The sequence below is a fragment of the Artemia sp. Qi Xiang Cuo genome, chromosome 6 (assembly GCF_049724085.1).
Source record: "Artemia sp. Qi Xiang Cuo chromosome 6, ASM4972408v1, whole genome shotgun sequence".
Lineage (NCBI taxonomy): Eukaryota > Metazoa > Arthropoda > Branchiopoda > Anostraca > Artemiidae > Artemia > Artemia sp. Qi Xiang Cuo.
This window is the reverse complement of record NC_142799.1, coordinates 57729053-57744744: the sequence shown is the minus strand read 5'-3', so window position 1 is coordinate 57744744 and position 15692 is coordinate 57729053. Positions and strand designations below refer to the sequence as shown.

The 15692-nt window shown below is 36.9% G+C and overlaps 3 protein-coding genes across 3 annotated transcripts in view; all 3 read right to left on the bottom strand.

Annotated features, from left to right (window-relative positions):
• LOC148951437 (uncharacterized) overlaps nucleotides 1-3174 on the bottom strand; it is a 31879-nt gene extending 28705 nt beyond the window's left edge. The window contains exon 1 of the mRNA XM_089090278.1: nucleotides 3060-3174. Within this exon, the coding sequence (XP_088946404.1) occupies nucleotides 3060-3152 (93 nt within the window). The 5' untranslated portion in view covers nucleotides 3153-3174. The remainder of the gene's footprint in view (nucleotides 1-3059) is intronic.
• Nucleotides 3175-3969: 795 nt separating this feature from the next.
• On the bottom strand, nucleotides 3970-5016 carry LOC148951436 (uncharacterized). Its single transcript, XM_089091107.1, has one exon. The coding sequence runs from the start codon at nucleotides 5014-5016 to the stop codon at nucleotides 3970-3972; it is 1047 nt and encodes a 348-aa protein (XP_088947233.1).
• A 3353-nt stretch (nucleotides 5017-8369) lies between these two features.
• The window catches only part of LOC148951433 (uncharacterized), a 128119-nt gene continuing 120796 nt past the window's right edge, over nucleotides 8370-15692 (bottom strand). The window contains exons 4-5 of the mRNA XM_089091099.1: nucleotides 13757-13929; nucleotides 8370-8636 (exon numbers count right to left, since the gene is read on the bottom strand). Coding sequence (XP_088947225.1) covers nucleotides 8370-8636; nucleotides 13757-13929 — 440 coding nt within the window. The remainder of the gene's footprint in view (nucleotides 8637-13756; nucleotides 13930-15692) is intronic.

The following is a 15692-nucleotide window of genomic DNA, read 5'->3' as shown; positions in this document are numbered from 1 at the left end:
CGAGAGCAAAGTCAACGCAAGAATCGCTAAGGCAACTTCCATCCTAGGATGGCTCAACAACATTTGGCGTAGCCCTCTTGTAGCCGTACTATAAAGATGCAGATACTTAATACATCTGTCGGCTCAGTCCTACTATATGGCAAAGAAACGTGGCCGGAAACCACCATGACTTTGAGGAAGCTGGATGTAATCCAAAGCAAAGGACACCGAAAGATAGAGGGACTTCGCTGGCACGACTTTATCAGCAACATCAACCTCCTGTCCGTACGATGTAGATTCCACTCTCCATGCAAGTTGTGCAACGTACAATGAGATGGTAGGACCATCCCCTCTGAATTTAAAAGAAAAACCTGTCGCATTGTATATGATTTCAACCCTGTGGTCGCTGGATGGAAACAACCACGCTGTCACTCAAGAACAAGATGGTCCAATAGTCTACATACTTTCCCAAACGAGACAAGAACAAGACCGGAAGATACACTTGTGGCAGCTCAAGACCCAGTTTACTGGGGAAGGATGGCGTCTGCTCTCTCAACACTGGCGCCAAGTCAGCAGCAGAATCAAGTAAAAAGTAATTCAAATTTTTAATTGCTTTCTATATACAGCCAGCCTTAACTACTAAAAAAGCAAGTGGGGACCGATTATCCCCCTTAGCAGCCAATTTCATTTGTATTTACTTATGCATTTCTTATTCTAATATGCCAGAGGAAATTTATTATCGGAATTCTTTCTTAAATGGATAAACAAAGAGTGTATCTTTTCACAATTCGGGGAAGAATTCATGAATTTTGATTTTGATCAGATATACAAGTTGGATTTCAAATAGCAATGACGATTGATTAATTCACAACCATCTATCAGAACTTATCAAACACTTCGTAAGAATGAACTGTTTGAGCAACGCGGCTCAATAGTAACCCAGACTATAAGAAATGGAATATTAATACAAATAAATACATACAAAAAATTGGCTTATTATGCTGATTCCAAATATATAAAGTTCGTTAAGTTTAGTGTTACCCATGAAAGACTACGAGCCTGAGATTTTCAAAAAAGAGGGGAAAACCCTTAAAAGTCAAAGAATCTTAATGAAAATCACACCATCAGATTGAGCGTATCAAAGAACCCTGCTGTAGAGGTTTCAAGCGCCTATCTGCTAAAATGTGGAACATTATATTTTTTGAAACACAATTAAATCCATTTTTGAAATCCATGAAGAAAAATCATGGTTGCGTGTTTTTTTTTCCCCAAAGGGTAATCGTAATTTCTAGGGAGGAGTTCTTTGGAGAGACAATTTTACACTGGGGTGATTTGCCAGAATTCCTATGGGAAATTCTTTTATATGTCTTACTCTCTCTTTGCCAACTTAAATCTACGCGTGGAGATGTTAAGGGTAATTATTTGGGAGTAAAATTCCACCAGGATTGAATTGTTTAAGGGTTCCTTCCGTGGGAAGGAGAATTTTTCCGTGGGGGTGGAGCCAGATTTCCTGGCATTATTTAAAAAACTATAAGAAATGAAAAAAAAACAAGTTTTTTTCAACTGAAAGTAGGGATCAATACTAGAACTAAAACTAAAAGAAATAATTATGTGTATGAGGGGAGCTATCCCCTTCTGAATACCTCGCTCCTTACGCTAAAGTTGCATTTTCTTCCAATTATTTAATAACGACACCTGAAACACAAGGATCGTTTAATTAGAGCAATAAAAAGCATTTTTAAAAGTACTTAAAACTTTTAGCATGAAGAGTAATAATTTCTGTTCGTTTTAAATTCTGATGTTGCTCCTATCTTTCTATTGAATTTTTTTTTATTTAATTTTGAAAGAAACAAACGAGTAAAGCCAAAATCTAAATTCGTTCACTGTCGAAAAAAAAAACAACATGAACTGGAAAAGCGGGAGTCAAACAAGGTCTAAGAATGCAATGATTGTATGATTGCATGATTCAATGATTGCAATGATTCAATGATTTCAAGTATTCAGGGATGAGAGCAAAATGAAGTGATAAACTCAGATTAATTGAATTTTTTTACTTTCCTTCAAGTGAGTTTTAGTTCAGTTCACTGATTGCTTGTTACAATTTATAAGTTCTAAAATACCTCAGTATACATATAGACACAGAACAGACATTTTCAGTTCATCTAGTAAAACTTCTTTTTGCTTGTCTTGTTTTGGGTTCTATTTCAGTTTTAGTTCAATACACAGCTACCTTTTAGTGGAGAAAGTTCTTCAGTATCACTATGTGGTAAGTTTATTTATTAGCTTTAGTGGAATAGCTACCAGACATAGCAGTACAAGGGGCACTCCTGATTTTTCTTATATTTAAATGCTAAATTGCTAAATATTTGATTAACCAGTTTCTCAAACTCCTTGCTCCAGCGTGGCTTGATAATTGTGTATCAATACAGATGGTGATCTGGATCGATTGGGGTGAACACTTCCTTCGTATTCACTTCACGAATTTAAAAAAAAACCCTTGTTTTTGCCATTTTATTCCTTACTTTGATTAAGTCTTGGAAAGTGAAATCTGTTGGGGAGAGGAGGGGAGGTGGATGTTCAGGATGCAATTATAGATCACGAAAAAAATTATGAGAGTAGTTCTTGAAATAAAGCGTTGGAAAAGTGAGAAAGTAGTATATGACTAGGCATAGGTAATTTTATTTATATATATATGATTATTATTTTATTTATATATATGATTATTATTTTGCTTTATTTTTTATTGAATGTAAAAATTCTAATTTTGTGTTCAGCTTATTTTATTTCATTTTAATCATCTTAATTTTTTAGTATTTTTCACTTCTCTTTTTCCTTCCATATTTTTGTTCTATTTCTATTCGTAATTTTTTGCCTAGGTAAATAGTAGATTGACTTCGATAAGGACAGAAGGTTCAGCAAATGATATATTCAAAATAATAGGACCTTTGTGTCCCAATATACTATTGAAAAACTCTTACTCAATAAAAAAAGGAAATGAATAGGCAAAATCCATGCAATAAATAAAAAAAGAATCGACAGAAAGAACCAAACTAGAAAAGAAAGAAGAGAAACCTGCTTACCGATAGATAGCCAAGTGTAGCCCACAGACAAGCAACTCCACTGTATAAAAAATATGTGAAAATGACAGCTGGATCCCCATCTATCATGTCCATATAGTATTTGGCAACAAGAAAACTTAGCTGAAATAAAAGAAGAAAAGTGGAATTCACATTCTTCAAAACCATTTATCAATTGTATTTCACTATGTGACGAAATAATAAGTTAAGATGTTTTGCCATTCTTTTCCAGGCAACCAATTGATTATCCCATAGATCCAAATTGCTTTTATTATTTCCTTCTGGAACATCCGCTGTCTGTGAAATCATCAATTATATCTAAAAATGACCAAAGAGTGAAACTGGTCAGATGGTATTTTTAATTACTCTTGTTTCTTCTGAAGTGAATGTGTTGGGATAGTGTTAAAACCATTGACTAACTTCAGAAAATCGCATCATAACTGGAAAATATCTGAACAGAAGGCAGACATAAGAGTACTTCTGAAGTTTGTATTATGATTAACTAACATCTAATTTTGACCTTATTTTTGACCTTGATTAAGGCCTGATGTTGTTCTCCAGAAAACTGGCGTGCTAGTTTCGTTGTAAACTTTGATTTTCATGTCCTATAAGGATAACTGAATCAAGCATGTTGCTTTAGATCCAGAATACTGCCTCTAAAGCAGTTTTACCAAATCTAATCAGAACGAAACTGTAAGAGGGAAAGAAATTGCATAAGAATTTAATAGGATTCCATTTTCTTGGACAATAATAATAATAACTCTTTATTTCCATAATCGCTTATAGCTAGCAGCGGACGTCAAACAACAAGAAAATATAACACATGAGATTAGATAAATAAATATAAAAATAAATAAACTTTTTCACAACTTTTTATAGATTTCCCTTTCAACTAGTTCCTCATTATAGTGGTTCACGAAGTGTGGAACAAACGATAATAGGTACCTTTTTGATGCCTTTCAGGGTGGGGGACAAAGGAGTTGGCACGACGAAGTGAGGGCTCCTCTACGTGTTTTTGGCCGACTGATCTGTGATTCCTGGAAATCCGGTAATATTTTGCGATGGAAAAAAAGCTTAGGCATTTTTTTCCGAAACACATCGTGAGATCGTGGCGCTTTTCAGATAGTTTCTGAAGCCTCAGTTTCTGCAGGCTGTCCTCATAGGATGTATAAATTGCCCCAAGCATTATTTGGCACGCCCGCTTCTGAATATTTTCAAGCTTTTCGGTTTGGATAGCCGTTAGACCTGGGTGCCAAACGGGACAAGCACACTCGGTTTGCGATCGGACATACATACAGTATAGACTGCGCATAATGGAAACTTCGATATTGAACCGCGTTAGGCAAGCAAAGGATTTTAGGCATAGGGAAGCCTTTTGGAGGATAGACTGTATATGTGGATCCCATTTCAGGTTGCTTTTGAAAATTACTCCTAGGATCTTTATTTCATCTTTAGTTGTAAGTCCAGTGTCTTCTTGGGACGGAATTGCAGATTTTAAAAAGCTAAGGCGTAGAATATGGCTCTTGGGTTCACTAAATGTAAGTATTACATCTTCAAGATTATGCTTTAGCTGGGAAAATATTGATGAGGTGGTGATTTCTTCTGCTAGGCTCGCTAAGGTGCGGAATGATATGCTTGACAGGTCGTCAGCAAACTTGTAGCGACTTTGTATATATGCTAGGACAGGGTTAAAAACAATCAAAAAGATCAGTGGTCCTAAATGTGTCCTTTGGGGTGCTTCGCACCATATTTCTATGAATTCGGATGCTTCATCCTGCATGAGTGAAACACATTGGTTTCGATTTTGCAGGAAGTTTGCAACCATTCTCACAAGAAACTGTCGAGCACCCATTTCTTTAGCTCGGTTAATAGCTATCAGGTGTTGGATGCTGTCAAACGCCTTTACTATATCACCGAGAAGGATTTCTGTGTATGACTCTTCCTTCTCGAGATTTTTCATCGGATCGTCGAGAAGACATACAAGATAGTGGGTAGTATTATGTCCAGGCCTGAAACCAAATTGCCGAGGGTCTAAATTAGCCTCAATATTTCCATATAAATATTCACAGATAAAGCCCTAAACACTTTGGAAAGACACGGGATTTTTGAAATCTGGCGCAAATCGTTAGGTGAGAGGGTTTTTTTTATTTTAGGAATGGGAGTTATATAGGCTGTCTTGAAGCAATCCAGGAATGTATCATCTATTAGACATTGATTGAAACAGGCAGCCAAATTAGGACTAAGCTCCTCAGAGCAATGAGCTATCAACTCAATAGGAATTTCTAGAGCGTAATTACTCTTCCTGAGGTCCAGGCGTTTGAGCTTCTCGCATACTTCATAGGGGCGAATGATCGGAATTTGTTCAATGGGTTCATTTTCAGGTAGCTCGTCAAGAGGTGGGTGTGTGCGAAAAATTTTTGAAAAATGTGTGTTGATCATATCAGCGCTCAGAGGTTCACCATCAGAGCCGTAGATTGTCAGCTGTTTTCGAGTCCGTCCCATAATCTCCAGGACCTTCTGGTGGAATCTAGAGGGGTTAGACTTCCAAGCTTGTTAACCACTCTGAGCACCAAATTCCTTTTTAGATTTCTTTATTTTGAGACATATGACATTGCGCATTTTTTTAGCCTCATCTTGATATCCCAACTTATAGAGCTCATTTCTCGATTTGATTAGATCCTTAATCTCTCTAGTCACCCACGGCTTATTTTGTGACTTGACCAGGATTGTCTTTTCGGGAAATATTACATTATATTAATGGAAAAGCTGAGCAGTGACCTCTTGCATCATATTGTTGCCATTCTTCATAGTAAGGACTTTCGACCAGTTTTTCCTAGTTAGCCACTCTCGGTAAATCTGGAGTTTTTCTTGAGTTTGTGGGTGGTACTTTACCACTGACTGGGATCTGTCAGGGGGTTTTCTGCTAGGCTTCCATATTACAGTAAGGTGGTCACTCATACCAATAGCGGGGAGAGTGTAGGGGTGATTATAGAACTCCTCAATATTGGTAAAGATAAGGTCTAGTACTTTTTCCTCGCATGTTGGGACTTCAACAACTTGCGTAAGTGAGAGTGAACTTGAGAGCCAGCTAGCCTTTAAATCATTAAAGTCGCCCAGGATCTGAATGGCAGCATATGGGTATTGGGATTTTATGTAGTCAACCGAATGATGTAGGTAGAGTACGAGTTCCTTTCGGAACGATGCTCTTGGCGGGTAGTAGACTACACCAAAAATGATTGACGATACTTCTTTTGGCAAGTATCGGGGCCTTGTCCAAAGCCACAGAACTTCGTGCTCAGGTTTCCTAGGGATAGGCATATTTAGGGCTCGATTCGGAATTGCAGACTTGCAAAGAAAACCAACTCCGCCACCATGACTCACAATGGCCCCGTCCTTATTTAATCTTGGGAGTAGATACACATCGTACCCGGAATAACCGTGCATGTGCCAGACGCCGACCAAGTTTCGCACAAGCGAGCCACTTCAATGTCATTTTGTATGAGGGTGGTTTCCAGCTCTTCAACTTTATTCCCAAGAGAGCGGACGTCTGCGAGCAGGATTTTGGGAAATGAATACTTCTGCTTTGTGCGATTACAATCCTTTGTCGTACCGTGTAGAGTTAGGTGTCTTTGGGCATCCATTTGAGCTGAGCGCTGAGTATACTTGGGGTTGTATTTCAAGGTTGCAACAGGTGTTTTCACTTGTTGAAGGTGACGTTTTTGTTGATTGTAAGGTGGTGGGAGTTGTTCATGGAGTAAAGCTTGATTTTGGTGGTGGGATTGAGCGGTGGAAATCAAGAATGGGCTGTGTTAGACTAGCGACTCGATGAGCTGTGAAAATCTGTTCCTCGTTGGAAAATGGGGAGTAATAACTTGGTGTGCTGGCGGGATAGTTAGTCTGATATCTGGTACAGGCCCGTATGGTATAGCTTGCCATCTTATTGGGGGTGCTGGTAGCCACGGTCTTCGGTAGGGGGGAGGGGGAGCTATAGGATATATGCTGGTGTCTTTCCTCGGAGGTGTGAGTTTCAACTGCATTAAGGGGACAATTCTCAGTAAACGATCTCCTGTTCTGATATCTTGATTCCCAACTTCGGACTTTGCAGGGAACCCGTTTTTTAACTGCTTCGGGTGCGTTTTTATTGCCCCATACAGGCGACATTTAGCCGGCAGGTGCACTTTAGGACAGTCATTCACGAAGCAAAGACCACAGGAGAACTTTCGGCAAGGTTCTTTGTGTACCAATATACATTGATCGTTGCCACATTTTCCCCTATAGAAATCTGTGCAGATGTGTAGAAAGGGACAATCCACACTGTTTCGGAAAATTCCCCGGAGGTGGAAACGGCATACTAAGGGTTCTTTGATTTGTTTCTTTGGATTTTGGCTTGGGACCCAATCCTTTGGATTGGGACAATCCACACTGTTTCTGCACATTCCCCGGAGGTGGAAACGGCATACTAAGGGTTCTTTGATTTGTTCCTTTGGATTTTGGCTCAATTCATCTTGATCAGGAGAGATTTGGGTACTTTGGTTTAGTTGTTTAGGCGTATGGCAGGGACGTCGATAGCAGTTCGTACACTTGAACGAAAAGTACCGGCCCGACGGCTTCTGCAGAGCCAGTACTAGGTCTGCATCTATTGCAGCGCATGCACCGTGCTGCCATCTTTTGCAAGAATGGCATTCAAAGGAGGGGCTTCCCCCAGCTGGTATGTCATTGGTGATGCACCTAGAGAGGTCAGGGTTTAGCAGCGATTCAGATGGAGGCAAGCCTAAGGCAGGTAAGTCATTACTGTTCTGCGTTTTTCCAGCCTCATTTACGTCTTCTGCTATTACTTCAGGAGCGGGTGTTATTGGTGGTTGTGAAACTGGTTCAAGTTCGGGTTTTTCAATATCACCGGGGTTCATAATGGCAAGAGTAGAATACGAGGGCTTAGTGATTACAATAGAACTTTCGGCCGACTTGGAGAGAGTACTACCTGCTTGGGGGCGGAGAATCCCGCTAGATCCCGCTGAATTGGGAATGGGAGTAGTTGTCTTAGTCGGTTTTCCGGTCACTTTTGGAGACGCAACAGTAGCAGCATTTTTTGGTTTGCATGGAGGGCAAAGGTATGTATTCTTTAGTTCTGGAGAGTATTTAACTTTACCGCACGCGAAATGAAACCACTTGTTGCACTTAGTGCATGCTACGCCACCGGTCTTGCTGGTTACATTGGCGGAGCAGATTCCACATGTATCTTTAGTCATGGCCAATTCTGGCACAATACACAGGAACAGGGGAAGTGTCAGGACCCGCTCACCTATTCCCCGCAATTCAAAGGTAATTTAATACCGGCGGGTACGTTCGGCGCTTGCGGCGGGTACCCTCCCCTCTTCTGCCTATTGCCTGGTATATCCTGCCAGAAATCTGCACAAACAACTGCTCGTAATGTATGTATTTGGTGTTAAGCGCGGCCAAATAAAACGCGGCTCTCAGGAAGAGTCCGGCGTGATTCAACTTCGTAATCCGTGGTCGGCTAGTAACAAAATACAGCTTACAGAGGAAACGCAGCGCGAAGAAATCGCCGTTCTCAATGTTTATCTAATATGAAGGAAAGAATACCTGATGTAGATTTGTCAAGACGTGATTGGTTGAAATTATTTCAATAGGAATTATTTGTGACGTCAATAATGAATTTCTTCAAGTAATCTTCACTCCTGGTTATATATATCACTTATATGGATTAAAATACGTGGATTTAAATTCTGATATGGGGATGACAGACCAACTTCAGAATCAGCAACATTTCATTTGCTATTAGAAGAATAAAATGATAAATTTAGCACCTGTAAATTCAGCATTATTTCATTTTTAATTGGAAGAATATTGAACGCAGTATTACAAGATTCAAGAACAGTTAGTGAACTTTCTAAGTCAATGAACCGGTAACCTGCTTTGACCTGCAATTTCGAAGAAACTTGTACCACCTTTGCTCAAAGCAGTATTAAAAAATTCAAGAACAGTTAGTGAACTTTTTAAGTCAATGGACCGGTAACTTGCTTTGACCCGGTGTGATTATTTTGTTTAGTATAGAAGCAGTTTGTTTTAATTTTGATAAGTTAGTAACTCTACTGATGATGATGACCGACTGTGTCATCGAAATATTTAGAGTCTTTGTTTTATATTTTCATTTCACTGTCTAATAAAAGGACCTATCCCTATTTGGAATTCTTATTGATTTCGTCATAGAAAAGGCAGTGTGGTCATGGAAAATAATAGTAACATGTGTTGTATTCATACTGCATTAATACGACAACTGTGAACTTGTATCAATATTGTTATCAAATAAATCATGACTAATATGCCTTGGTTAAGATGACTAATGTCTTGGTTAAGATGTTGCAGCAATTGCTGCAGAACTAAATTTTTTTTATTTCCTTTCAGAGCAACTGCGAATTAAACCGACCATGATTTAGATCAGTATCACTTTTTGTTGCGAACATGTCTTTGAAAACTATACCGCTCAAAACTTGCTTTTCCAGAATCAGTTCAAATTAATATTAAATCATATGACAATAAATAAAATACAAAACTTAATTTTAGTTAATATAAAACTATTAAGTCCCTCATCAAATCGGTAGCTGATCAAAAACTAATATAGATGACACGTCTCGAGGAAAAGCATAAAATCAGTTGTTTTTGCTGCTTATTTCTTCGAAGCAAATTTTTGTCTTGTTGCATCACCAGCGAGAATTGTTTTTCTTTTTAAATAACAACTGTAGTTTCTCAGACGTAAGTTTCTGTGTGTGTGAGCCTTTTTTTTTTTTTTTTTTTTTTTTTTTGAAAGCGCTGTTTTTGTCTCATATTTTCATGACATCTACTAGCAGGTATTGACTTTTTAATGCATTTTTTGCTTTTCTCTTCTTCTTCAGTCAAGGAAGGCTTCTGGATGTGAAAACAAAGTATTTCAGAAGTCTCAAGGAAATTATTCATTTATATAAAGGAAATTGGCACCCAGGTTTTTTTTCGCTGGCCATATTATAATACCATATTAAAATACCACACAGAAAATACCATATTAACAGAAATAAGATCTAACGGTGATACTGGATGTAGGCTATAACCAAGATCATTCACACCATTTCTTTTTAATTTTAAACCAAAAGTGAAGATGGTAAAAGTAGAATGACCAAGGCTCAGGGTGTTTTTTCACAGTCAAAAAAAGTTTGGAAGAATAGGAAGATAAGTCTGCAAACCAAGATTAGATTATTAGAAGCTATTAGATTATTAGAAGCAAGATTAGATTATATTAGATTATATTATATTAGGGTGTTTTTTCACAGTTAAAAAAAGTTTGGAAGAATAGGAAGATAAGTCTGCAAACCAAGATTAGATTATTAGAAGCTATTAGATTATTAGAAGCAAGATTAGATTATATTAGAGTGATGACAGTGGTCAAATATGGCTCTGAAGCATGAGCACTCTGAAAACCAGATGAAGATTTGCTAGATGTTTTCCAGAGAAATTGCTTAAGGATTGTGCTGGGTACCCGGCTGACTGACCGTATTTCAAACAATAGGCTGCACGAAAAATGTGGTTCAATCCCGATCTCTAAGGGTATAATGAAAGAAAGGTTGAGGTGGCTAGGGTAAGTTGTGCGGATAAAGGATGACAGATTGCCGAAGATTGTTCTTTTTGGCCAACCGTCTAGGGCTAAACGGACAGCAGGTCGTCCTCGTTTGGAGTGGAAGGACGTAATAAAGAAAGATTTAAAGGAATTGGGAACTTTGTGGGAGGGTGTAAAAAGGGAGGCTTTGAGACTGGGATGGAGGAGGAGCGTGCGGAGCTGTATTGGCCTCAGGCGGCTTGGTGCTGCGGTTAGTTGTTAGTAGTAGTAGTAAAAGAAATACATAACAACCGGAACTTAAAAAGACATGATAATGGCAACAGAGTATTAGCTAAACGATATTTTCCCTCCATTCTCAAATTTTTAATCGTGCGCGAGTTTTTTTGTTTTTTTATTTAATCAACTTCATTTAATTAATGAGTCTTTAGAACGCACTTAATTACTCTTCTTGCAAAAAGCAAAAATGTACGCGGAGTGAGGACTTTTTCCGAAGACACTGGTCAAAATAAAATCCAAACGAATATTTTCCCTATATGAATATTTTGTCTATAGCCGTCCTCAACAAAATGGGAAAAAAAATTATAAACTAGATCAAAAGGGCCTTAGCTTCATCACTTCATAAAAATTCCACTAAAATTATAAGTTAGATATTCTATTATTTTCTTTGTGTCATTTTTCTCTAATCTATTGCTTAGAGCAGCTACTGATCAAACAGACAAAATTTTCGCTTGGGTTTTAATTACTATATTTTAGAAAATTCCTTATTCCACACACCTTCTTCTTTTTCGTATGATGGAATGCCAGCGTGGTTTTCGTCCTTACTTGCATACTCTTATTCTTCAGAGCAGAGCACTTGCTTCCTTTAAATGTTTAATTAAATAAAAAAAACAAGTTTTTTAAACTGAAAGTAAGGAGCGACATTGAAACTTAAAACGAACAGAAATTATTCCGTATATGAAAGGGGCTGTCCCCTCCTCAACGCCTCGCTCTTTACGCTAAAGTTTGACTCTGTCTCACAACTTTATTTTTTAAAGCAATAAAAAGTTTGACTTTCTCACAACTCTATTTTTTAAAACAATAAAAAACTTTAGCGTAAAGAGCGAGGCGTTGGGAGCGGACAGCCCCTTTCATATACGGAATAATTTCTGTTCGTTTTAAGTTTCAATGTCGCTCCTTACTTTCAGTTTAAAAAACTTGTTTTTTTTATTTAATTTCTGATCGTTTTTTAGTTAATGCAGCTTTCATTTGCATAAAAATTTTACTTTTCTTTTGCTAAATGAATGTCTTTACAAATTAACTTACGTAACTAACTTCTATATTCGTATAATTTTCTTCTGGCAAAAATTCAAAGTTGCAGATTTTTGCAGATATGAGCTTGAAACCTATGTAATAGGGTTTTCTGATACGCTGAATGTGACGTTGTAATTTTCATTAAAATTCTTTCACTTGTAGGGGATGTTTCCCCCCTCTTTAAAAAATTGAGTAAATTTCCTCAGGCTTGTAGCCTTTGATGAGTAATACTAAACTTAATAAAATTTATATATTTAGAATCAGCATTATAAACACATTCTTTTGATACATTTATTGACATCAAAATTCCGTTTTTAAAAGTTTCGATTACTATTGAGCCGTATCGCTTGTTTTTTTATTGTTTTTTTTATTACGTATATGTTATTACGTATATGAGGGGGTTCTGCCTTTAGTCAATACCACGCTCTTTACGTTAAAAGTTAAAAAGAAATTTGATTCACAAACCCCTGAATCACAAAGGCCGTTTAATTATAATAAATAGCTCTTTTGAAGGCAATAAAAAAAACTGTAGCGTAAAGAGCGAGGTATTGACTTTGGGGAGAACCCCCTCACATACGTTATAATTTCTGTTCGTTTTAAGTTCTAATATTACTTCTTAAATTTCATTTGAAAAAACTTGTTTTTTTTTTTATTTAATTTCTGATCGTTTTTTAAATAATGCTTGGAAATCCGGCGCCCCCTTCATAGAAATGTCCCTTACCCCAAAGAAACATCCTCCACGGAAATATTCTCCAGAGTAACTCCCTCCTCTAGCCCCCCTCCAGAAAAATCCTTCCTGAAAATGGTTGTATACTTCCCAATAACCAATAAATAATGCTGGCAAGTCCGGCGCCCCCTTCATGGCGATTTCCCTTCCCCCATGAAAACTTCCTTCATGAACAGATCCTCCAACACACACCCCAACCCCCCCGTCCCTCCCACTCCAAGAAAAAAAAACCCCTGAAAACTTCTGTATACTTCCGAATAACCTATACTATATGTTAACATTGGGTAAAGTTCATAACTTTTATCCCTCCCGCTGGGTACTTCAGGGGATTAATTTATCCCAAAAGATATATTTATTATATTTTCGACCATGCTGAACAAAATGGCTATCACAAAATTTTGATCGGGTGACTTTGGTAAAAAAATAAGCGGGGGAGGGGGCCTAGTTGCCCTCCATTTTTTTTGGTCACTTAAAAAGGGCACTAGAACTTTTAATTTCCGTTCCAATGAGCCCTCCCACGATATTCTAGGACCACTGGGTCGATACGATCACCCCTGGGAAAAAAAAACAAAACAAAAAAACAAACAAACAAACAAACAAACAAACAAATAAACACGCATCCGTGATCTTTCTTCTGGCAAAAAATGCAAAAATCCACATTTTTGTAGATAGGAGCTTGAAACCTTTACAGTAGGGTTCTCTGATACGCTGAATATGATGGTGTGATTTTCATTAAGGTTCTATAACTTTTAGGGGGTCTTTCCCCTTTTTTTGAAAATCAGCCAAATTTTCTCAGGCGCATAACTTTTGATGGGTAGCTCTAAACTTGATGAAAGTTATATATTTGAAATCAGCATTGAAATCTGATTCTTTTGATATATCTATTGGTATCAAAAACCTGTTTTCTAGAGTTTCGGTTACCATTGAGCCGGGTCGCTCCTTACTTACAGTTCGTTACCACGAACTGTTTGATTTAATTGAAAGTAAGAAAAAAGTAAATAAATAAAATAAAGCAAAATTACATAAAACAAATAAAAAATAAATAGATAAAAAGAAATTAAATAAATAAATACTCACCAGCTTAACAGTTGGGTGCCGAAAATTTTCCCTATTGACATTAGTACTTTCATCTTTGCCAAAGAAGTTGAGGAAAACGTACCCAATAACAGCTGCTGTTATTAATAGGAAAGTCATAATATCAAAGTATTGGTCTCGGAACACTCCGTGAAGTAAGTGATACAAACAAAAAACTGAAAAAAACACAAGTATATATTAAATTCTACCATCAATTTATAAACACCCTCTAAATCTAGAATTTAACCTAAATCTTTCTTCAGCAAGAAAAAATCATATCATGCATTTATCATACTCCTGATAAAACTGCCAAAAACTGTTTTCTAAGCTGTTCTCAAAGGGAATATTAGTAGGATAATTCACATTCAATATCACTTTGATCCTCCTGGTCTGCATTGCCCTGCTCATCCTCCCTTTGAGACCAGCTTAGGAAACAGTTTCTGGCAATTATCTTAGAAGCGTGAAACGTAAGATACAATCATTAAGCGTAACAAGGATGATAAGGCGGATAAAGCGTTCTGTAGAACTCTCGCTAGAAGTAAACCTGATGATGAATTTACGATGATGAATTTGATGATGATCCTCTAACTTACAATCTTACTCAGTTAAAAGCCACTGAAATTTTGAGATTGGGTTGAATCAATCTATATCAACATTTTTTTAACTGTTAACAGTATTTGCGAACGCTGTCAAGTTGGAAAAATATGGATCAGAGATTTAACAATCCACCTTATTCATGCTCAAAATAACGCAAGTATTGACGCAAATTCAAAAGAAAATTGAGAACGTAAAATTTTGAATTATACTAAATAAAAAGATACTTAAAGATCAAATTTACAAAAAATAATAGTAAAAACTTATAACAGACTTGCAGAAAACAAAATCGGATATTGCCTGACCTACAGACTGTATTTAAAACGATTATTTATAGCCTGGAAAGGTAAAAAACATAGCGTTTTGTAAAAATGATGAGATCGACAAGTCTTTTTTTTTTTTTTATAGCTCGAACTATCATCATTACCAAGCTGAATTTGGAAATGAATAATTATAAGCATCAAATCGAAGCTCATTTCCAAAACTCTATTCGAACTGCTGTATTTTTTTTTTATTTTTTTTTTGAAGCACAATTTCAATTCTTTTTTTTTGAAGCAATAAATTTGGTGCAGGAATATCCATGATGGTCATAAATATTATATATTATTTTTGTTTCTTTGTTACACAAAGCTTCAGAGTTTCGAATCTGGTAATGAAGAAGTTAGATGAAATCTTTTTAGGAAAATAATATTCAGAGTAGCAGAAGACGTCTTAGGGAGGAAAGTTAGAAGAGCAGCTAGGAATAACAGCAAAAATGGCTTAAGCTTGAGAGAAGAGAAAAGATATTCTGTAAAAGAGGTTTCTAAGTGATAGAATTTACAGGAATCACACAAGTAGAGATACAGAATAAGCGAACTAGAGAAGTAATTAAGGTGTGAACTAAAGATATTTGGATTCAAGGCTATGGATGAAATTGCCATGAATCTGGAGGAAGTATCCAGACGGTATAATAGTAAGATATTATACTGTTATGTTAAGAAATTGAAACGAACTATTTTAAGAATGTATTAAACAGTAACAGAGTTGTAGGAAATGATACAGAAAAAATGGATCTCGATAGTGTGGAAGCGAGGTAAGATTTGTTTTACAAGAAGGAATTAGACACGGTACTAAAAGATTGAGAAACGATAACGCCTTAATTTCTGATAGCGTTGTAAATGAGTTGTCAAATATTCTCCTAGACTTAGATTTTGCTGACGATTTAAGCATCCTAGATGAAAATATTTGCAAAATGAAGGAATCTTTAGAGGTTTTGCGAGTTCAGAGTGCGAAAACAGGTTGCAAAACTAATGTTAAGAAAACTACTTGGGTACCCGACTGACTGACCGTATCTCAACAATAAGCT